This window comes from Chrysemys picta, chromosome 22 (genome assembly GCF_011386835.1).
Source record: "Chrysemys picta bellii isolate R12L10 chromosome 22, ASM1138683v2, whole genome shotgun sequence".
NCBI lineage: Eukaryota > Metazoa > Chordata > Testudines > Emydidae > Chrysemys > Chrysemys picta.
The window spans coordinates 14,996,826-15,020,459 of record NC_088812.1 but is presented as its reverse complement, the minus strand read 5'-3'; the positions used below and the strand labels follow the sequence as shown (position 1 = coordinate 15,020,459).

The 23,634-nt window shown below is 44.7% G+C and overlaps 1 protein-coding gene across 2 annotated transcripts; it reads left to right on the top strand.

Moving 5' to 3' along the window:
• The first annotated feature begins 7,672 nt into the window (after positions 1–7,672).
• On the top strand, positions 7,673–20,752 carry CELA1 (chymotrypsin like elastase 1). 2 transcript variants are annotated; one of them, XM_024100930.3, is made up of 8 exons: positions 7,673–7,802; positions 9,183–9,265; positions 10,771–10,871; positions 14,032–14,157; positions 15,388–15,524; positions 17,075–17,220; positions 18,387–18,536; positions 20,567–20,752. In XM_024100930.3, the coding sequence occupies exons 1-8, from the start codon at positions 7,760–7,762 to the stop codon at positions 20,582–20,584; spliced, it is 804 nt and encodes a 267-aa protein (XP_023956698.2). In that variant the 5' UTR covers positions 7,673–7,759; the 3' UTR covers positions 20,585–20,752. The 2 variants fall into 2 exon arrangements, with proteins under 2 accessions (XP_023956698.2, XP_065432306.1); XM_065576234.1 differs by lacking the exon at positions 20,567–20,752 and having other exon boundaries at positions 18,387–18,887.
• The last annotated feature ends 2,882 nt before the right edge of the window (positions 20,753–23,634 follow it).

Here is a 23,634-nt window from a genome sequence, read left to right as displayed (position 1 = left end):
TATTGTAAGTGGTCAGGGAACACTTGGGCTGTGTCAAAGTTAGACTCAGGACTCATAGTTTGTCAGACCACTCTGTTTTATTAGCACAGCGCTCTGCTAATACATTCAGATAATGTGAGCCTTTATGCAAGGTTCAAACAGTCTTATTTATACAGATAAAAGGGTGCGAACTAAACAAAGGGACAGAGAGAGCAAAATTGTAAAATATGCATGGAGCATAATATGCATATCCTGCTTCCTTGTTAACTCTTATTGATTTAAGGCTAATGCTTCACCAATTGCCCTTAAGTGGCAAGTTAAGCAGTTAATGTCTGCTTTCCTGCCCCCCTGGCTTGCAGCATTTTTCATTTTTACTAAAAGGTACATACAGCATTTTTTAATTCATTTTATTTCTTTAATATAATTCATTTCACTTTCACAATCCCTCCTTTTGGTCAAGCTTACGCAAAGACCAACAATTACTGGGTTTTACATATTAATAGTTTTTTATTTCTTTATTCATCAGTGATATTTAACATTATTATATTAGCACTTTGTTTTGGGGTAGTTACCTCGGTGGCATACCTTACACAATTCTGGATACAACAGGAGATTAACTGAAAACATACAAAAATCACTGGGATTTTACACAGGATAGTTAGGGCTCCCTGAAACAACCAGTTTTCTGTGCCAGAGAAATTGAATAGGTTACTTAGCCACTTCCATAAAGAACTTGGTTCTTTATGGGGAAGATATGCAATTTGTTCTAAGTGACTAGCACGATTTATTACCTCATTGGTGTTGTCAGGTATAAACACACAACATTTTTTTCAATGAGAGCACAGGTTTCTTCTTTGGCCGCCAGCACTATGTCCAATGCCTGACGGTTTTGGAGGGCCATCTGTCGGATCACCCCTGTTTCTTTGGCCAGGGTCTTTAAACTCTCTCCGGTTTCTTTTGCCATTATTTTAAATACTGTTTGTAACCTTAGGAGCCTTTTTGCATGGTGTATTACTCCCCCAAGTGGGATAAGGGAACCGCCAATGGCCTTTTTCCAGGTCAAGGGGCTTATGTTATTTACATACCATTGGGCATCTGATAAGTCCCTTCTTCTTCGCCTGAAATTACGGAGGCGTTCTCGTGGGAAGGACCCTAGCACTCGGAATTGTGGGAAGAGTCGGGCGGGATAACAGATACCTGACCAGTTAGCTGGTAACACAGTATAAGCTTTGGTTCCACAAACCCAATGATGGCCTATTAAGGCTGGGAAGGGTCGGTTGCACCCATTTGTCACATAGGTGCCTACAAAGGAGGAGTAATATCCTCCGAAGGGCACAGGGTAATTCTCCTTACGAGGAGTGGTGTTATTTGCATGGCATTGAAAGATTGTATTGTTTTTACTAAGGTTACTGTAGGGGGAACATGAGCTTGATTTTTTTGTTTGATTCCAGGTTGAGAAAAAAATTCATATCCCCATACCCGGCCCACCACTCTTTAGTTTTGTTTGAATAATCCCATACACCATTGACCACAATATGCTGAAGGCAATGACTTTTTCCCAGATCCAGCCCTGTCCCATTACACACCCAACACCAATGACCTTTTTTCTTCACCACACTTATTTATTTAGATACATTTATTCCCACTGCTTCCCAAGTGTCATTATTGTTTCATGTTCTGTTAAACGGACGAGGTCCTCCAGTGAGGTCTGGGGAATTGAGTGGGATTGCCAGGACAGGAACACCAGCTTGAGAGTGGGCTGGGATGTGGCTGCAGACCCAGCAATTAGAAATATTAAGAGTCTGAGCTATTCACACTTGCTGCTGGATAAAAGAATTGTCATTGTGGACTCCCCAGACCTTAAGACACCAGCAGCCGAGGAACAGGCGCCACCAGAGGCTCATGTTGGAGGCAAGGCCCTTCCGGTTCTGACAACCTCAACTGAGGGAACCGCAGTCACGGTTTTACATTCACCAGGCAGCAGGCGCTAGGCTCACTACTGCTTCTTTTTGGGCCTTGCTTTAGGTTTTCGTCTGCTTCTGGCAACCCTTACGAGAGCGTAGATGGTAAGGTATTGCAGGCTGTTCCTCTACATCTTCTTCTGGAGTTAAAATTGACTCTGCGTGGTCCTGAGGTGATTGGTTTGCTGGGGGGTGCCTTCTTACACTGCGAAGCATGTATCCACGCTGTGATGCCAGACAGTTTAACAGCCATCTGGATAGTAAGCAGTACCTGATGATTCTTTGATGTTCTTTAAGTCTCTTTACTTCTTCTTCCTTGACTCTGGCTATAACAATGGCCTTCACACCTTATCTTTTCCTGATGCAGACATTTTTTATTTACACAGATTGAGAATACAAACAGTAGTATTTTATATGGAGCAAAAAAGGCATTGCAAATTAAACCTTGCTAAGTTTTACAGTCAATAACCAAGACAATTTACATTGAGACCCAGGCCTTTAATGTTCCTCTAATCTACTTAACATAGACACAATATGTATATTTAACTAGAGGCCTACTTTGTAATACATATAGGAAACCATAGTAGACATTATAACTTATTTTAAAACAAAAGGGTGACCATAATCAGTCATAAGGATTGTTCTGGTCTGTCATTTCTTTCTGCTATTTAAAAAGGGTGGCTGACAGGGATGAAATCAAATCATACATTAATTCCTATGGGACATTATAAGATCCTGCTTCTACATATCCCCCTTTTGACACCAAGATTATTAATCGCCAGTGTCACTTCTTATTTATTTCACGTAATAGAAAATACAGGCAGGTGATTTGGGCCTGTGGCTCTAGCTTTGCATACATTTGTTTTATCCAACAGCACATTTTTAACGTTACAATTAAACACATACAATTTAAAATTAAAACCAATTAGGGTTAGTAACATTAGTACGCCAGTAGTTGTGGGAGACCATTCAGAAAATACACTATACCAATGGTAAGCTGTTATGTTTTTCTGCAGTGGCAATTTTTAACATGCTGCCATTTGCATGTATAATATGAATGGTTCGGTTTTCCACATTGCCCTTTTGTTAGTTTTAGGAACTATGTTACCTTTTTATCTTTTGTAAACACAGTACTTACATTACATTTACATTTGTCTATTGGAAGGTTGCTAACACTTCCATTCTTTTAAAACACTTTCCCCCCCAAGAATTAACACATACACATAGCCCATTATACAGTACTTTGGTTTCATTATTTATTTTATCCCACATACAGGATTCTAGTGAGATGTCTTTACTACAGGGCTTTGGAGCAACAGGTATGGATGGATAAGCATACCCACTTTTATTTGTTTTTTATTAGGTTGTCCTGTAGCTGATATTAGCTTTTCCTGAAAGACAAAAATAATATTTTTTCTACCCTTTTTGGGGTGGCATTTATTATTGCTTAAAATATTCCTTTTTTTTACAAATACCCTTGCTGATTGCAGGCAAAACAAGAGGAATTACCTCCATATTTTCCTGTGTTTTTGTTCTATAGGCAGGCCAAGTTTTAATGGCTTCTATTTTTTAAGAGTTATGGGGAAATTATCCCACTGTTCAGTCATTAAATCCATGAGGTGGTGTACCTTAGTTTTTCCTTTACAGCAGACCAAGGTTACAATGTCTTTCCTGCTGTATTAAGCTTTAAGTTTGTTCACAGGTAACAGCTGAAAAGCATCATTACCATAAAGGATTTTTTTTCTTCAAAAATCATACACACTATACATTGTTACAGGGGTATGTAGTAACATTAAATTTATTTTAATTAAAGGTATCGTGTTATACCGTGCCTTTTATTTAGACAATTTGTTTGCTGACCAGGTATGTTTTTTATCTGCAACTTCTTTGTGCTGGCAGTTCTCTTACTTCCTTTATCAGTTAGATAATTTGCATCCACACAGGCTTGGCTTTTGGATTCAAAACCATTAGCAGAGCTCAGAGACTCTGTCTTAAAAGGAACACAATTAACTTTTACCAGAGTTTTGATTACTTTTAACTCTTGCTTCCAAAACACACATAGATCTGAAAAAGAACACAGTCTATTGTGGCTCCTTTGGAGCCCTAATAGGATTTTAATTAAGTAGCATGTTTCGTTTGCATTTCTTTTACCCCCTCTATAATATACACTGCACATGTCTGCACATTCCTTCTATACTTTAACTTTTAAAACATTAGCCATATTAATTTTTACATAAGTGTAACTGTTTCTTTTGTTCTTACAGAGTTTTATTTACCCTTATCAAAGTGACAGTCTGATTACACAGAGCCATTTTAAGGCTCAGTGTTTCTAACATTGCTTCCTTTTGTTTTGTGCACCTCACCCCTGCTGTTGCTTCAGAGGGCCACTGATTTTATTCTTTTTCTACAGCTTTCATTTGCTATTTTGTTACAAAAACAGAATCCAGAATTTCTCCCTATTTTTCTGATTTTGACTGTCCTGCTGCAGTCATGACTTGGTCTTTATTTGAGAACATTTAAATTTTGTAAAGAATCAAGTTACCCCTTAAGGGTTAAATACCAAATCTCAAAGTCAACCAACACTGATTACCTGTGTCTGGCAAAAAGGTCTGTCAGTTTTGCAGCTTTGAATTAAAGAGTCAAATGGATTTTTAGTGGCATTATAAACAAAACAAAACCAATTTATCTTAAACTTACAAAACAGGAGTTTTACAAACCTCACATATTTCCACAGACAGACAGATACATACACATTTTCTCTCCCTTAACATCCCTCTTACACTGCTTTGTTTTTACATAGCTGTACATAGATGACATTACCTTTATACATTTGGGGCAGTTAAGTTCCAATAGAACCCCCCTATGTTCTTTTAGCAAATTTGACTCAATTGTCCGTAGTCAAATGATTTTAATTCGATAGTCTCTTTACCTGGATTATTTACAGACATTCCTCTGGAAAAGGGCCCATTTTTCCTTTAGAATGGCTGCAAAGAAACCAAGAATTCTTTTAACAAGATCCTTTTTAACATTTTTACAAAGTTTAACTGTTTAATTTTCTCCAGTCTCTGTAGAGTTAACTTTTCACTCTCTTTCCTTAAATCACTTGTTTATTTCCCAAAATGACACCTTTGTCAACTCAGATTTCACCATTGTAAGTATTGTTCCAGGGGTTCATACTTGCACTTACTCCTGACACTATGCCCTTAGGGCTTCCAACCTGTTTTTTTTTTTTTTTTTTTTTTTAGTTTTTTTATCTGTTGCTTGCCTGCTTGTCTGGGCCCAATCCTGCTTTTTTTAATGAACCATTTTTGTGAGTGATATTGTGGTCATTTTACAATTTTGAAAGAAATGCTTAAGGAAAGGGCCCAGGAAGGGTGGGGGCTAGTTGAGGAGCCCACCCTCCTTGCTGAATTGGTAATGGAACACTAAAGAATCAGTTTCTGAGGCAGACAACGAAGGGGAACAGAACAAGGGGCATTTTATCCTTTTTACAATGAGAGGGGAGTATGAAGGGAGTTGGGATCGATCCGGGGTTGTTGTTTTTTTTGTCAGAGAACAGGGTGAAGGGGAGCGCTCAGTCTGGTGGTGGGAGAGGAGGCTTTTAATAAAGCTTTTAATTTATTATTTGAATATTTGAGAGAGGTGAGTTTTGATTTTGTCCACCTACGATTTGCCTTTTTTCATCACTGCATGAAACAATTAACCTCTCCTTTAGCCAATTTAGTTTTAGGCTGACCGAGTTTGTTTTTTTTAAGATGTCCACTCGGTCCTTGTTTCAAGGTTTTAACAGTGGCCAATGTGTTTTGGGATCTCCCTGAGTTAGCCTAGACCATTTTTCCAGAAATTTACAGGAGTCCGGACCCTTTCTAAAACTGAGCCGGCGTTCCTTTAGGGAACTGTCCCGACTTAGACGTCTGGTTACCAATACAGGAGGACTTTACACACACCAATTACACAAGAAGGAAATTCGGGTTTGTTAGAGCGATGCCCGGTGCAACACACAAAAGGAGCCCACAGGCTACTGCCTCAGTTGCCCTTGCTTTCACACCAAGGGTTTTACCCAAGGTGCGGTGCGGCTGCGATTGTGCAGATTTCACTCACTCAGACCGCGGGGACAGGAACCCCTTGGTCGGCCGATCCCCGGACGGAGATGGCACCCAGACTTAAACACTCCACAGGAGGACGGATAGACACAGACAGAACAGTCCTCAGTCCGGACAAAACACAGAAATAATTACCTGACCAGATTTCTGATGTCAGATCCCGGGATTCCTACCAGAACAGAGTGGGAACCAACAGGTTCAATGGCGTAGACCTCACTGTGGTCGTGCACCCTTCCGTTCAGGAGGAGGACCGCTCGGGCCAAATGCCCAGGTGCCGGCTACCACGGTCGTCCTACAAAAACGGTCAGGAATTACACAGCCCCAGTGAAGACGGTTGCCATCTCGGTAGAACCTCCAAATTGTCAAAGTTAGACTCAGGACTCATAGTTTGTCAGACCACTCTGTTTTATTAGCACAGCGCTCTGCTAATACATTCAGATAATGTGAGCCTTCATGCAAGGTTCAAACAGTCTTATTTATACAGATAAAAGGGTGCGAACTAAACAAAGGGACAGAGAGAGCAAAATTGTAAAATATGCATGGAGCATAATATGCATATCCTGCTTCCTTGTTAACTCTTATTGATTTAAGGCTAATGCTTTACCAATTGCCCTTAAGTGGCAAGTTAAGCAGTTAATGTCTGCTTTCCTGCCCCCCTGGCTTGCAGCATTTTTCATTTTTACTAAAAGGTACATACAGCATTTTTTAATTCATTTTATTTCTTTAATATAATTCATTTCACTTTCACAGCTGTGAGGATCTGCTCTGACATTTTTAAGTACAGACCTGGATATTGAAGGGAAACTAGATTCTAGCGAAGGATACGTGAAGATCCAGTATAGTAGAGCAAGGTAGAGAATAAATATATTGAATCTTGTTAGTCATGGACGCTCTGTGTTGGGGTATGTGGGATAAGGGACAAGAATTCCTAAGTGCCCCTTGTAGACTTCCTCAACTGATCTTTTGCTTGATCATGTGTAAGTCTTTGATTCTCCAAGCCCTGAAGATACCTCCCCCTAGGTCTACTACTGAGAATTTTTCAAAGTATCTTAAGGGATTCAGTGGGTTTAGGGCACCGAACTCCCTTCAGTCTTCTGAAAATCCCAGCTGCTCCAAATCAGGCAGGGCAAGGGCTTAAAGCGGAGTCTCCCACATCCCAGGTGCATGTCCTGACAACTGGGCTATTGACTAGTCAAGGAGAAGGCCTTCATGTTGTTGTCCATGAAAAATTTCAAAAGGTCTCTTTTTTTGTCCTGACGCAGAGCAAAAAAACACCTTTTTAGAAAAACTGAATTCTTGCCCTAATCCTGAGCACCGACCACTCCAGCTGAGGTCAAGAGGAGGCGCAGGTGTGGAAAAACTGGTCCCACGTTTGTTGTTCAGGCACCCCCACCCCCAGCTCACTTGATTCTGCACTTCCAATTTCTCAGAGCACATTCTAGATTTGTAAAACAACCTCTTTTTTAACTCTCCAGAGAGTTTATTGGCATCTGGTGCCCTCAATGCCAGGTCTCAGCCTTGACCTTCGCTGGAATCAAGAATGAAATGTGTGTTTTGTTAGAAAAGGAGTTTTCTGTTTGTATTTCCAAATCACCTGCATTTCTTCCCATCCCCTCCTCCCCATAGGAATCTATTTAACACCAGCCATAGTACGAGAGACGAGACCCAGAAGCATACAGGAAGTGGAGTGACTGAGGTTGTCCCTACCATTCGCTCATGATGCTGAAACTACTCCTCCTCGCTGTCTTTGTCCTCTGTGGTAAGTGGGGGTTTTGTTTTTTGAGGCGGTCATGTCTTGCTTTCTGGTGCTAAGAGACTTATTGGTTACCACGTATGTTGAAGTAGCAACTAGAGGCCTCAGCCACCGTAGGGACCTGTTGTGCTTGCCACTGTACGAACACAGACAATAAAAATCCCCACCCCAAAGAGGTAGCTGGAGGTACATCCAGAATAGGTATTAGCAGGGGAAATCCACTGAAGTCTAAGCTAGGACTGAAGTCTTCACTGAAATGTGCTTTGCGGTGGCTGGTTTTGCCCCACTGTGCACTGGGCATTCATCTGCATGAGGAAAAACCTCCATTGCCTTATAAGAGAGATGTCCATTTTGCCTCCAGAAATTCATCTCTTCCCTAATCCCCAGGGGCCTCACAGTTTTCAAAGTTGCTCTGCTTCTAGGGTGACAAGACAGCAAATGTGAAAAATCGGGATGGGGGTGGAGGGTAATAGAATCATAGAATATCAGAGTTGGAAGGGACCTCAAGAGGTCATCTAGTCCAACCCCCTGCTCAAAGCAGGACCAATTCCCAGCTAAATCATCCCAGCCAGGGCTTTGTCAAGCCGGGCCTTAAAAACCTCCAAGGAAGGAGACTCCACCACCTCCCTAGGTAACGCATTCCAGTGTTTCACCACCCTCCTAGTGAAATAGTTTTTCCTGATATCCAACCTGGACTTCCCCCACCGCAACTTGAGACCATTGCTCCTTGTTCTGTCATCTGCCACCACTGAGAACAGCCGAGCTCCATCCTCTTTGGAACCCCCCTTCAGGTAGTTGAAGGCTGCTATCAAATCCCCCCTCATTCTTCTCTTCTGGAGACTAAACAATCCCAGTTCTCTCAGCCTCTCCTCATAAGTCATATGCTCCAGACCCCTAATCATTTTTGTTGCCCTCCGCTGGACTCTTTCCAATTTTTCCACATCCTTCTTGTAGTGTGGGGCCCTATAATAGGAGCCTATATAAGAGAGAGACCCAAAAATTGGGACGGTCCCTATAAAATTGGGACATCTGGTCACCCTATCTGCTCCTAACATTTCCCATTGGGGCACTTCAGACTTTCAAGAGGTCCACACACAATGTGTATGCAATTCTCCTGGAAAACTGGCCCCCACTGTGGGTGCTAAGTAAGGTTGTACATCTGCCCCCCTCATCATTAAAGCTGGGATGCCTAGCACTCAGAGCACTTCATTTCACTTCTCAAACTCTATCTCGGAGGAGTTGGAGCCGGGAAATGTTCTCTGCAAGAAAGGGAGTAAAAGCAAGTCTAGGCTCCTGTCCTGTGGTGGAAACAACAGAGATGTGATGGGACTGGGGGTTCCTCCTGCAGAAGCTATTCCAGATGTTGTTCCTTCTTTACTCCTGAAGGACACTGCTTGGAAGAGTCGCTGGAAGACAATGTGCGGGTTGTTGGGGGTAGTAATGCCCAGCGCGGTGCATGGCCATCGCAGGTGAGTACAATGTCAACTTCTAAATCCCTTCGCCATCTAACTGTCCTCCCAGTAACAACCCAAGGAGGGTGCACAGATGGAACGGCGTACAGAATACCTGAGTGTGCAGATTAGCCGCTCCCAAGGGGAAATAACAGCTGAATCACAGCTGAAAGCCAACGATTTATGGTTTTCCTGCTTGGGGCGGCCACGTGGGATTCGCCTTTGCCAGTTCCAAAGCCCAAGCTGTGTTGTACAACGTGCATGTCAACACCAAAGCTGCCTGTAAGAGAAGCATTTAGCATATAACAAAGAGGAGGGATTGACTCAAACTGGAACTCCCAACCTGGAGAAGTCCAGAGACTGATCCGAACTTCAAGGCTTAGACCCATCTCTCACCTGAGCCTGTCCTGGAGTGAGAGAGGGGTGTACGTGTCTGGGATGATGAGCATCTAAAGTGGGCATCTCTATTCTTTGCTGTTACTGCCTTGGCACAAGGCCACATTGCCAGTTTAGCTTTGTGAGGAATGCCTCCGTGCAGACCCCAGCCCTGACCAGTCGGCCCTTAGCTTCTCGTTTGGTGGTGGTGTTTTGTTTTTTGTTTTTCACTAGGTAATGTCTGGAGCCCCAGCCAACCAGCTACTTTAGCCCCACTATCCATAGGGCACATCCTGCTTAGACCAAGTCCATAAACCATGGCCCAATGCTTAAACCAGCTAATGTGATGTGCCTGGTGCATACAGAAGCAAGACTGTTTCTTCATGCACCTGAGGCACGTTCACTTTGGGCTGGTGAGAGGTGTTGCTTCCTTTGTGAGATATTTCCTCTTTAAAATGCAGCTCTCCTCTTCCACCATGAGACCATAAGAATGGCCATGCTGGGCCAGGCCAATGGTCCATCTGACCAGGTATCCTGTCTTCTAACAATGGCCAATGCCAGATGCTTCAAGAAGAATGAACCGAACAGGGCAATTATTGAGTGATCCATCTCCTGTCATCCAGTCCCACCATCTGGCAGTGAGACTGAGGGAAACACGGAGCATGGGGTTGCATCCCTGAACCATCTTGGCTAATATCCTCCATGACCTTATCTAATTCTTTTTTAAATCCAGTTATAGTTTTGGCCTTCACAACATCCCCTGGCAATGAGTTCCACAGGTTGACTGGGCGTTGTGTGAAGACATGCTTCCTTTTGTTTGTTTTTAAGCCTGCCACCTATTCATTTCATTGGATGACCCCAAGTTCTTGTGTTATGTAAAGGGGTAAATAACACTTTCACTTTCTCCACACCATTCATGGTTTTATAGACCTCTATCATATCGCCCCTTAGTCATCTCTTGTCTAAGATGAACAGTCCAAAGTCTTTCTATGCTTTCCTCATGTGGAAGCTGTTCCAAATTGAGATGGGGCAACCAGAACTGCACACGATATTCAAGATGTGGATGTGTCCTGTGCATTTATATAGTGGCATTATGATATTTGCTGTCTTATTATCTCTCTCTTTCCCTTTCGTCACCCAAAATCTAGATTTCGCTCCAGTATTCCTCTGGTGGACAATGGTATCACACCTGCGGTGGGACGTTGGTGAGGCAGAACTGGGTGATGACTGCAGCTCACTGCGTGGACAGGTAATGGAGACCACGGTGGTTGGTTGGTTTATCTGCCCATTAAAGAGACTTTTTAATCAGATGAGGGGGCAGGATCTAAAGCAGGAGTGGGAACTGGCAATGCACCAGGCAAGGAGGGGAGTTGCTCTCTGAAGCCAAGGAGATGATGTGGGGGGTGCTTTTAGCAGAGGATGAGTGTTATGCTTATAAGAAGTACAGGGGCTCTTTTTCAGGGGAAAAGGCAATACGCCGCATTGATTGAAGATACAACAATTAGCATATGCATTCAAACACATACACACACACTGTCCCATCAGTTGATGTTATAGTTACCAGTCCAGAGTCCGGATCAATCTAGTGGCCAGCTAGGTTGATCACGGGGAGGTAGGAGCCAGGTTCTGTCGGTCGCAAGACGATGTTCCAGGGAAGTCTTGGCAGGACGAACCCAAAGTTTCATGGCAAGGCACTCTGTTATATAGTGATTTTCCTTCATTGGTATCAATGAGTTTTGCACCGTCATGCTGTAATCAATTGTTTGACAAGTGCTTGTTTTCTTAAATTGTCCTTTTCATCCTTTATCTCATTCTTTTATCAAGTCTCTCAGGGAGTTACCCCATGCTATCTTGTCCCCATTGATAGGAGCCTGCCCCATCTTTAGAGTCGTCAATCTGCCCTCCTCTGACATTTCAATAGGGGCGTGTTGCAGCCTCCTTGCGTCTGACTCCGGTTCCTCCGTAGACCATCTGGTTCAGCGACGGCCTTCACACTTATCTCTTAATACACACATTCCTCATTCACACACAAAACAGAATTAATTTACACAGAACATTGTGAGCAGGAACATTAAGTTGCAATGCAAAAGAAAACAATCCTGGCATTCTTTTCCTTATTTTAAAATGCTAAACCTACCACAAAATGGCGACCCTCAGAGGTCTGTTACTGCCTTGAAGTCAATTCAGACGCAAAGCAATTCTGACTGATGCATTTCTACTAATGGCGCGTTAGGCCGTTCCTTTCTGCTATTCAAAAAGGGCGGCTGGCAGGATACGGTTAAATCATACATCATTACGTGCTACGTTATTCTCTCATTATTCTGGATGTCTGTTGTACGCCTGCAGCTTTCTTGGCTCCCCCTCATGGGTGCATGTTGCTTGAGCATGTGTGACGGCCAACACACTGGGGATTGAACCGGAGTCCTCCAGAACTGAAAGCATGAGCTGCTACCGCTTGAGCAAAAGACTCCAGGCTCTGTAGCTAGGGCCTGTGACAACTCCTAGCCTCTGAGGAGCAGCGCAGAGGGGGGAACCTGTTGCCATAGGTGCCTGGTGAAAATATTGGGAGGAGGAGGGGGAGCCCACCCACCCCACTCTCACTCTCACCAACGCTGGGCCCGGCTCCCCGCTCTGACCCATTGGCTCTCAGTGCTGGGGTGGGCTCTGAATTTGTGAGCATCACATGAGACGTGTGTTTGCACGCAGGTGGGGTCCTCCCCCCCCATGACATCCCTCCCCTTTCCTGACCCAGGTGCCGTTGGATGCAGGGTCTCAGGATTCCCCCTGCCTTTGGGACTCCCCTTCTCCCCCACAATCACCTCAGGATCCCCTCTTTCCCATTCCCATGGAGCACTGCTAGGAGACCCTGCTGGGACTGAGGAATCTAGCTTCACTTGCTGGGAATCAAATAGTGCATAGGCAGGACCCTCCCCCTGCGACCCCCTGCCCCTGGCATGGCTGGACAGAGATTTGGGCGGGGGGGGGGAGGCACTAAGCCTCCTCTAACCCTAGCCAGTGCCTGTAGCACACACAGCATGTTACATACGCACTCTCCTGTGTATATCTCTGCCCATTCCAAGCAGCATCTGAAACTACCAACAATACAATGTTAGCTCTTAGCACGTCCGCTCCAAACATGACTTAAATAGTTCATCCCCCTTCCTGGTGGGGCCTGTGTGTGTCAAAACACACACTTCTTCTCTCACCCCCCACCCCGCTGCAGGGCAGAATCCAACCACTGAGTGTTTCTGGGGGGTGCTAGCTAGAGCTGGCTGAAAAATGCGAATTATTTTCCCGAGCAATGTATACCGTTCTTTTATTTTCCCCCCGTATTTTGTCAGCATTTCCCACATTTTTATAGAAAAACCAAAATCATGTTTTTAAAATGGCTTTTCCTAAACCCATTTTCAGTGAAAATTCTTGGGTTTTCACTGGGGAAACTGGAAAATTGAATGGGAAATAATTTTTCACCTCAAATTTTAGTGTTAGGCGCCAAAAAAAATAAAAGTTGCCTTTCATCCAAATGGATATTAGGAAAAACTTTTGACTCCTGAGGCTAGTGAAACTTGAGCCCTGCCACTCGGGGCTGAAGCCTGTGGGCTTCGGCCCCGGACGGTGGGGCTTCGGCTTCAGCCCCGGGCCCCAGCAAGTCAAACACCGGCCCTGGCGACCCCATGAAAACGGGGTTGTCTCCCACAGTTTGAGAACCGCTGGAGTAGATGACCTCTTAAACCTGACATTTGTGTGATTTTTATGAGATTACGTTTCAATGGAAAAATTTCAGCCCGCTCCAGAGTTAGGCAGAAAAATGCCCATTGTGCAGTTTGTCACGAATTGCCCATTACAGGGTTTCTTGAACTTTCCTCTGGAGTAGCTGGTCCTGGCCTCTCAGACAGGACTTCGTTACTTCTTATCGTGCATCTATTTAATAATTCAAGGCCCAGTCCTGAGGCCTGTACTCAATCTTCAATGAGTTCCTGGATCTGATCCGGTATGGTGATTCCTAGTCAGGGGAAGGATGGAAAGTGGTTAAGGCACTAGTCTACAACTTGGGAGACCAGGGTTTGGTTCTCTGCTCTGCCACAGACTTCTTGCGTGACCTTAGGCAAGTCATTTAGCCTCTCTAGGTCTCAGTTCCCCATCTGTAAAATGGGGTCAGTAATACTTCCCTACCCCCCAGAGATGTTGCAAGGATAAATACATCAAAGATTGTGACGATCTGATCAGAAAGAGCTATAGATGGGTTAGTTATCAACATTGTGTTCAGCACCCTTCCCCTCAGAAGTAGAGAAAGGAGACTGGCTCACATTCCAGTGGCCTCACGATGCCGACGGGACTTGGGGGCGAAGGGGGATCGATGCCAAGTTGGCACCTTACAACACGTCACAGCTTGTTCCTCTTATCCACAGATCCTTGACTTTCCGGGTGGTCGTCGGTGAGTACAACCTGAATCAGAACGATGGCACGGAGCAGTATTTGAACGTGGGAAGCAAGTTCATCCATCCTAATTGGAACAGCAACAATGTCGCTGCTGGGTAAGGCACCTTCTTTTTCACACCAGCCACCTGCCTGGCTTGGCTAAGGGATTTCACACCTAAGGTCGCAAAGTCCCAGCTCCTTACATGCAGCTGAAGAAATCAGAATGCGCTGCTCTTGGAGCATCCTTCCTCTGAGATACTCAGTGACGTACGGCCTGAACTGGCACCCAATATAGACAGTATTCAAAAATCTTCGGTGGAATCAGAAGCCAAATGGATATCTTGGAGCAGGTCCCACTCCATAGTGTTCTTCGCTGGTACGATAGATAGGTTCAGACCAGAGTAGGATGGTCCAGGGCCTAAGGAGGTCGAGTTGCACAGGCAGAACAAACAGTGTTTGCAAATGGGGAAAGCAGACTCCAGTTTGGCCAGTGTCTTCATACAGCTCTAACGGGTACCAGGGTAGCACTTGGGCCTCCATACTTTTTCCATACAGACTGTCTTGGGTAACAATAAGGATCCTCCGACAGACTAGCCGCTGGGGAGCTGGGCTTCTGATGGTACTGAGTGCTTCTGGGTTGGGCTGGCAGTGAGCACAGGTATTTTGCTACCTGATCAAGCATCTGCTTAATAATACAAGGCCCAGTGCTGGGTCCTCATTCAATCCTCTGTGCTGTCCTTCGGCGGGAATGTACCTGAGGAAGGGACTCAAGTCAGCCCTTTCTGTGCATTCTTTATGGGACATTAGGGCTCAGTTGTTCAAAAGAGCAAAGAGTTCGGTGCCCAGCTCCAACCGGCTTTCGATCGGGGGTCAGCAACATGTCCGTACACAGACAACAAGTGTCTGGTGTAAATTTTGAGGCCCGTGGCGATTTTTGAAAAAAAAATTGAATGACATAACCCCGCCCCCCAGCGTTCGTCATGAAGTACGGTAATTTTGTCAAGTGTCTGTCACGCAACACGGTGGTCCCGCCCCCTGCGTTCAATTGATTGGGGTTCCTTTCATAGAATATCAAGGTTGGAAGGGACTTCAAGAAGTCATCTAGACCAACCCCCTGACAGATTTTTACCCCAGTTCCCTAAATGGCCCCCTGAAGGTTGAACTCTCAACCCTGGGTTTAGCAGGCCAATGCTCAAACCACTGAGTTATCCCTCCCCTCCTTTAAAAGCCCCAGCCTAGGTTTTACTATCAGCGACAGCGGGGTCACTTAAATGCAACCCATTTGCACCCATTTCTGAAAGGCCTGTGAAGGGCCATTTGACGCGGTTTCCTTTGTTCCTCTGCAGCTACGACATCGCTCTGCTCCGCCTCTCCCAGAGCGCGTCTCTGAACACCTATGTGCAGCTGGGCGCTCTGCCCCCTTCAGGGCAGATTCTGCCAAACAACAATCCTTGCTACATCAGTGGCTGGGGCATGACCAGGAGTAAGTGCCATAATTCAGTAACATTCCAGACGGGACATAGGATGGCCTAGTGATTGAGGGCACAGGCTTGCAGGTGGGTAGGGCTTGGATGTGACTAGCATCCCCGCTTTGCCCCCAAACTTACTGAGAGTTTGAACAAGCCCCGGACCGTTCCGTGCCTCAGTTTCCCCCTGTATAAAACAGTGGTGACCACTCAAAGTTGTTGCGACCCATGGCTTTGTTAATGGTTTGCAAAGCCCTTTAAGCCCCTCTCATTGAATGTGCTATAGAAGGGCCAAAGTATCACTTGTTACACAAGACCTATGTGAGATTTTGGCCCTATTGGGAGTTTTGCCATTCTACCAGGATTCCCACCCCGGTCTGTAGTTTGGTGCATAAGATCTAAACCCTGTTTGCTCCCGCTCCAGAGGGAGCTTGGCCTCACTTCATTCCTCCTCGATGGTTTTGCGAAACAACCTGACATGCAGGACAATGCTGGTCCCGGCTGCACCAGCTAAGTCAGGACACGCTATGGAGGAGTGTCAGAGCTGCAGTCAGCTGCCCTTTGGAGATCTGCTCACTGATTCACACGAGGCCTGAGAACACCCCAAGGAAATGGGTTATCCTGCACCAGGGGCGGATTAATGATTTTGCCGCCCCAGGCCCTGAAATAATTGCCACCTCCGGCCCCATATGAACTTATTAAACCTCAATATTTTCAATATCAACACCAATATTTTCACTTTTTACTTTCAACTATTTTTTCTGTCTCTCGGTCAGCACTAACTGATGCAACAAAGGAATCTATTTTGCGCATTTTTGCTATCATTTCGTTTTCCCTTTCTTTCTTTTGTATAGCATTTTTCTTTCACTGAGAACCGCTTAATTTCTTCCTTCCGGTCATATTAACGTTTAGCATTCTCGCGAGTATGTTTACTAAATGGCGTCGCGCCATCATTGGTGGTTTCAATACGTGCTATGATTGGTAGACTCGCGGCGTCACTGATGCCGCGATGACAAAAATGCTGCTATTATAAATTTGCCGCCCCTGCAAATTTGCTGCCCTAGGCCTCGGCGATAATACGCCGCTGTCCTGCACTCTCACTTTGCTGTGGTATCGCCTTTAGAAGCTCCTGCTTTGCCAGAAAATGCACTAGACTAAAGCAAATTTAAGAACTGTTGGGCCTCGTTCTGATCTTAACACTGGGTGTCACTCTAAAGTTGCATGTAATTTACGCTAATAAAAGAGCTCAGAATCAGGCCCAGTCAATGACTTATAATTTGAGACGTGTCCGTGACTCCAATCCCTTGCTTTCGAGCTCATTGACAACAAATTCCCAGCCAAGTTTTATGGCCATAACTCCGTAACAGGGGAGAGATTAGCACAGCCAAGCTCAGATATTGGATAAGAAGTTGGCCAACGTGTAAGAAAATATAAAGGGATTCTAGATACCAAAGTTGGTTGTGTTTGATCCTGCAGCCCAGAACTTCACCCCAGGTGTCTGGGGGTGGGGGGGAAAGGGGCCATCTTCCTTGTAACTAACCCCGGGTCTCCGATTTGTTTTGCGTAGCTAATGGGCAGCTGGCTCAAATCCTGCAGCAAGCTTCGCTTCCCGTCGTCTCTTACAGTATCTGCTCCGGTTACGCTTACTGGGGCTCCACGGTTAAGAACACCATGGTGTGTGCCGGAGGGGACGGTGTGCGCTCTGGTTGCCAGGTAACTGACGAGCGATTGAACCAAGCAAGAGCGTTCCCAGGGTCTTAGCCGCTCTTGTCACCCCCTTGGAGGGAGGTGCTATATATAACGGTTACACTTGGGTATTGTTTCTAATTGGGGTCCAGTGGCACTGGACTGGGAGTCAGGAGACCTGGGTTTTGTTCCTGGCTCTGCTACTTACCTGCCGTGTGATCTCGGTCTGGTCATTTCCCCTCTCTGTGTCACCCATCAGTCAATTCCTTGCCAAAGCACTTTCAGATGAATAGCCCTGTAGAAGGGCGCTCCGCCTCCTGGGAGGGAGGTGCTGTGTAGGGGTTAAGCTTGGGTATTGTATGTTACTTGGGTTGGTGGGTCGAAGCTGGAGATCATACTCCCTCAATGTTCACTTGGCTCTGTCCCCTTTCCAGGTGGTTAGGGCTGGGGGGGAAATGACTATCCAAGTGACCCCTCGCTTTTCCATTCTCTTCTCCTGTGCTGACTTCCAGCTCAGCATTCTGTCTTTGAAAGTCAGGCTGCTGTTGGATTGGGCACAGAGGGAGACCCTGCACTCACCAGGGCGTTATATAAGTGCTGATAAGAAATGAATTCAACAGACATTGCCCTATATATTGTGGGAAGAGGAGTTGTATGGACCAGTGGATGGCCCAGGAAGAGTTGCCGTAAGAACAGCCCCAGTGGGTCAGACCAAGGGTCCATCTAGCCCAGTATCCTGTCTTCTAATGGTGGCCAATGCCACATGCTTCAGAAGGAATGAACAGAACAGGCAATTGAGTGATCCATCCCTTGTCATCCACTCCCAGTTTCTGGCAGTCAGAGGTTTAGGGACACCCAGAGCAATGGGGTTGCATCCCCGACCATCTTGGCTAATAGTCATTAATGGATCTATCCTCCATGAACTTAACTAGTTCTCTTATGAACCCAGTTATAGTTTTGGCCTTCCCGACATCCCCTGGCAATGAGTTCCACAGGTCAGGATGCCTGTATTTTAATGCTGGCAATTCTGTCCCGTCACCTCACTCAGGTAGTCCTACTTCACCGGGGAAGGGGAGACGTGGAGCCTTGAAAGCACTTTGAGGTTGTCTGTTGGAAAGTGCTAAGAAGGGCAAAGCATTGCTGTTCGTTGCAATATGTGCCAAGTTTTGTTGCCCTTTGGCTTTGCTCTGCAGGGCGATTCTGGGGGCCCTCTGCACTGCCTGGTGAGTGGCAAGTACTACGTCCATGGAGTGACCAGTTTTGTTTCCGCCTCGGGCTGTAATGTCTACCAGAAGCCCACAGTGTTCACCCGGGTGTCTGCCTACATTTCCTGGATCAATAACGTAAGTTGGCTTTGCACAGAAGGGAAACTGCACGGAGGAAACACCCCGCTGCAGACAAAGACGTCTTGCTTGCAGTTGTTTTGTTCTAATTATGTCAGCTGTTCGGAGCCAGCTGCAGGACACACGTCTCTGCAGTCATGCCAAAGAGTGTGGCTAGAAACCCTCCCCACGCATGGTGGCTGCAGCATGGGAGGGGGCAGATAGAGGACATTAACCATGTGTTTTTTTCCCCAAACCAGCCAAGAGCTACTTCTCCTAAGGGCATTGCCTCAGGGGATCTGTCAGATTGATTACCATTCAGCATTCTTCCACTCGAGATTCAGTTTGCAGTATTCTCATCCCTACTGAATTGCTATAATTTATGTTCAGGTGTTTCCATCTGGGTGTTGGTTACCAGATCTGATCATTACCCGCCATGAGAGTATAATCTCACTTTGATGCGAAGGGATCCTAACCATGTCTTCTGTCAACTCTCCCCCATGTGATGTTCTCCCCTGCTAGCATTGATGGAAAACAGCAATGAAGGGTCAAAGTTAAGAATCGGCGGTCTAGACATATTTACGCAGGAAGATCATATCTGAGGCTGGAGGATTCTTTAATCTAGCAGACAAAGGCATAACGAAATCCAGTGGCTGGAATATGAAGCTAGACAAATTTTAACAGGGAGGGGAACTCGCATTAGAACAGCTCATCAAGGGAAGTGGTGAATTCTCCATTGCATGAAGTGTTTTAGATCAAAAATTGAATGTCTTGGTGTAAAAGAGATGCTGTTTCAACTACAGTTTGAACTAGGATGCAAGAATCACTGAATGAGGTTCTTTCTGGCCTGGGTTATGCAGGAGGGTCCGACAAGAATGTGGTTCTCAACCTATTTACCATTGTGGGCCACATCCGAAACTACCCGTATAGCCCTGTGGATGTCACCTGGACTGCAGCGCTGTGCTGACTGGGCCGCAGATTGAGAACCACTGGCATGCGGTGATCACAGTGGTCCCTTCTGACCTTAAAATCTATGAATCTGAGGTCGTGCCATGCCAAAGTAATACCAAGGCCAGAAAGGACCATTGTGTTCATCTAGTCCAACCTCCTGGATAACACAGGCCATAGAACCTCCCCAGAATAATTCCTAGGGCAGATCTATTAGAAAAACATCCAGTCTTGATTTAAAAATGGTCTGTGATGGAGAATCCACCAAGAGCCTTGATAAATTGTTCCAATAGCTAATTACCCTCCCTGTCAGAAATTTGCACCTTATTTCCAGTCTGAATTTGTCTCGTTTCAACTTCCAGCCATGGGATCCACTTCCAACCGTTGGAGTTGGGAGTTTCGCTTCTCTGAACCCTCTCTGATTTCTGGTTTGGATCGTCTCCATCAGAAGTATCACACAGGCTTTATGAGATCAATGGTATAGTTATGGAATTAAACAGATGATAGTTAAAGGATTACCAAAAAAGACCATCTATAGTAGGGGAAGCTGAACAGGAAGCATTTGCAAGGGAGAAAAGAACTTGGGTGAGATGAAGGCACATTTTTAACAGTGGGGGTGATAAATCATTGGACAAATTGCCAAGAGAAGTGGTGGATGCTCCATCTCTTGATGTCTTCAGATCAAGACTGGATGCCTTTCTGGTAAATGTGCTTTAGCCAAACACAAGTCGGGCTCAGTGCCAGGGTAACGGTGAGATTCTAAAACCTGTGTTACGCAGGAGGTCAGACCAAATGACCACCTGGTCTTTCTGGCCTTGAAGTCTATCCGAAGAGATGGAAAGTTGCAGAGGCAGTGAGGTTAATGGCAGCTGTTCCAGCCAGTCTGTGCCAATTCCCAATTCTGCACACAAGTATTTATGTGCTGCAATCTTTTATCAGGAATTGAAGTTTTTAGAGTTGGCCACCTGGAGCTTTCCCAGCTTAGAGGTTTAATAATGCATCAGCTTCATTCATGCTTCCATGCCTTCGATTGATGCCACTCTGTTGAAAACTCTTGAGAAACTGTCTAATGTGGTGGTGGATTATTTTTTTCCTCCTTTCAGATAATTAACTCCAACTGAACAGGCTGAGAGGATGGAATCAACGTCAAAGAAGAACCTCTTTCCCTAATCGGAATACATTCACACGCTGGCCGTCTTCATCTTCTCTACTGCCCATCTTCTCTATTATCCCATTTGATCTGCAGGGTTATACCTGTAACTCTAATGCCAATAAAACTGTTAAAATTACTCTCTTCTCTGTTCAATAGTGACAAAACCACATACAAAATCCTTTTCTTCTCCAGTCTGAGCAGATCTGAGATGACAGAATCAGGACCCTTTTACACAATTTCATGTCTTTTGACAAGCTGGAATTCCTCAGGGAACAAAAGATAATTAGGATGACTTTGAAGGACGTCCATCACCGGGTACTTAGCTATACAAATTAACATAAGGCCATTTGTTTGTTCCTCCACCATTCACAGTACATTTCAAAGAGAGATGAATACTGAGATGTCCCGTGCTTACCATTCATTTACATGATAGGATGTTCTTTTGACCTCTGAATTATCAGAATACAAATAGGGACCGTTGATTACATTGTCCACCCTACTCAGACATATGTAAATACACAAAAACACAAATGTTATCTCCCCACATGTCTTCTGTGAGTTACTTATTTTGGAGAAAGTTTAACCCTTTCTAGCCAAGCATCATACCCCCAACATGAGACTGGTGTGGAAGGGTGAAATTAGAGCTCCTAGATACACTTTAAGGATCTTCCAACATTGATATGAGCTGTGTTTACATTAACAACAAGGAGTCCGGTGGCACCTTAAAGTCTAACAGATTTATTTGGGCATAAACTTTCGTGGGTAAAAAAACTTCACTTCTTCAGATGCATGGAGTGAAAGTTACAGATGCAGGGCTACCCCCTGATACTTTTAAAGAGCACTTACTTTGGCATTCAGCCATGAAGGCTGTGAGGTGTTGTACCTCAGTTTCCCTTTGTGCACAGCAGTCCAAGCTTGTAGTGGTTTTTCTGCTATGTACAGTTCCAAGATTAGATACAGGCACTAACTGAGAAATATCAGGTTTCAGAGTAGCAGCCGTGTTAGTCTGTATCCGCAAAAAGAAGAACAGGAGGACTTGTGGCACCTTAGAGACTAACAAATTTATTAGAGCATAAGCTTTCGTGGACTATAGCCCACTTCTTCGGATGCATATGCATCCGAAGAAGTGGGCTATAGTCCACGAAAGCTTATGCTCTAATAAATTTGTTAGTCTCTAAGGTGCCACAAGTCCTCCTGTTCTTCTTTTTGAGAAATATCAGTATCACCAGGCCTTTTAACATAGTGTGTGTTGTCATGTAATGAAACAATATAACCATGAAGGCTTTTACACCATAATGAGTTCTTATGTATCACCCGCAACATGTTGAAGGGTTTTCCCAAAAAACCCTGCACGCTGTACATTTTTGCAAGTTCTTGGTATCAGCAACAAGTTGGTTACAATCATTAGCAATAACGTCAGTTTTATCACAAGTGTGCATTTACAATTATTTTTGTCACACCAAGTCTTTGGTTTAGACAAACCGTTCTTTAGGTCAGCTTGTTCAATATCCCTTTTGAATCTTTGTAGCTTTTTCTTGACCTCAGGGTCTTCCTTAACATAGGAAGTGGTTAAAATTGAAAGCCTTGAGGTTTTGGTATTTTAGGGTTAATCCGTGGCTTTTATTTGCAAGGTTTAATCCTTCCCTTCCTGCCTGTCCAGTAGGGTCAAAATCTGAACATTTTTTGCTTAACAGAATTCATTGGCCGGCTGGGTGTGTCCTTTTTGCTAACAGGTCCAGGCAAGTCTGTTTTCCCCCCATTCAGTCAGGTAATTTGCATCAACACAGACACTAGCTGGTTTACTCGTTTTCAGATCCTCAAGCGTTACCAATTCGAAGGCTGGACTCCGCCTTAAAGAGATTCCATCCATTTTCAGTAGCATGTTAGACTCTAGGTTCTTTTGTCCTTCCCTTACCAACCTCTGCTTCTACATGGAGTCAGATGCCAAGTCCACTAAGCGACTACAAGTCATATCCAAAATATCTAGAGATGAGTTTTCCTGCTGTCCCCTGCATCCTTGTAACCAGTAACCCAATCTTTCCTCAGTACCTGAGTCACGGACTGCTTACTTAAAGAACCAACATGGAGACATTCATGTTCCAACAATATTGTCTCCCCAACAAGCTGGTTAAGCTTATAGGCCTGTTTAAATTCCCTAGCCATTGTTGTTATTTCATTTGCAATCTTTTCAAAGCTAGCCACCATGGGTCTTTCTAAAGTAAAGTCAGTGGATCTATATAGGCCCTCTCAGAGGTCCAGAGAGGTCCGGGCCACTTCCAACTTTTGAGGGCCCTCGCCATAATGAAAATAAAAAATGACACATGAAAACAAAATAAGGCACCAAAAAAAAGTGTGAGATGTAATTTGAATATTTTTTTTTTTATTTAACAAATGCTTTTCTAGCCTTTTTCTATGCAAATGCACTAAATATTGAGGGAAAATCTAGCTCTCCTAGAATATCAGGGTTGGAAGGGACCTCAGGAGGTCATCTAGTCCGACCCCGTGCTCAAAGCAGGGCCAATCCCCAGACAGATTTTTGCCCCAGATCCCTAAATGGCCCCTTCAAGGATTGAACTCACAACCCTGGCTAATAGGTTTAGTAGGCTAATGCTCAAACCACTGAGCTATCTCCCATGTGTGCAATGTCACAGTTGATATTAAGCATGGTGAGCCCGTTCAAACGCTCTTGTCCCATAGTTGAACAGTGATAGTTCTTTACCTGCTTCAACACATTGAAGGTGCATTCACCTGAAGCCACTGATGCAGACAAACTGACAAAAATACACAATGCAATTGTGATATTAGGAAACACCCCAGAGAGTCCAAGTTTGAGTATTCTTGAAGCAATTCCTTTGGCTTGCAATCCAATGTAAAGTTTGTGGAATATATTCGTTTGAGGAAGATGACCTCGTTACTGAGATCTTTTGAGATTTCTTTGTTGTACTGTTGCTGAAATTGTTCAGCTGCAGAAAATAGATCTTCATTACTCAGTCTGTTGAACTGCCAAAGAAACCCAAA

Coding starts and splice junctions, on each gene's coding strand:
- CELA1 (XM_065576234.1), top strand. CDS start 7,760: ATGATGCTGAAACTACTCCTCCTCGCTGTCTTTGTCCTCTGTG. Junction 9,266..10,770: donor GCGGTGCATGGCCATCGCAG/GTGAGTACAATG, acceptor CCCAAAATCTAG/ATTTCGCTCCAGTATTCCTC. Junction 14,158..15,387: donor AGCAACAATGTCGCTGCTGG/GTAAGGCACCTT, acceptor GTTCCTCTGCAG/CTACGACATCGCTCTGCTCC.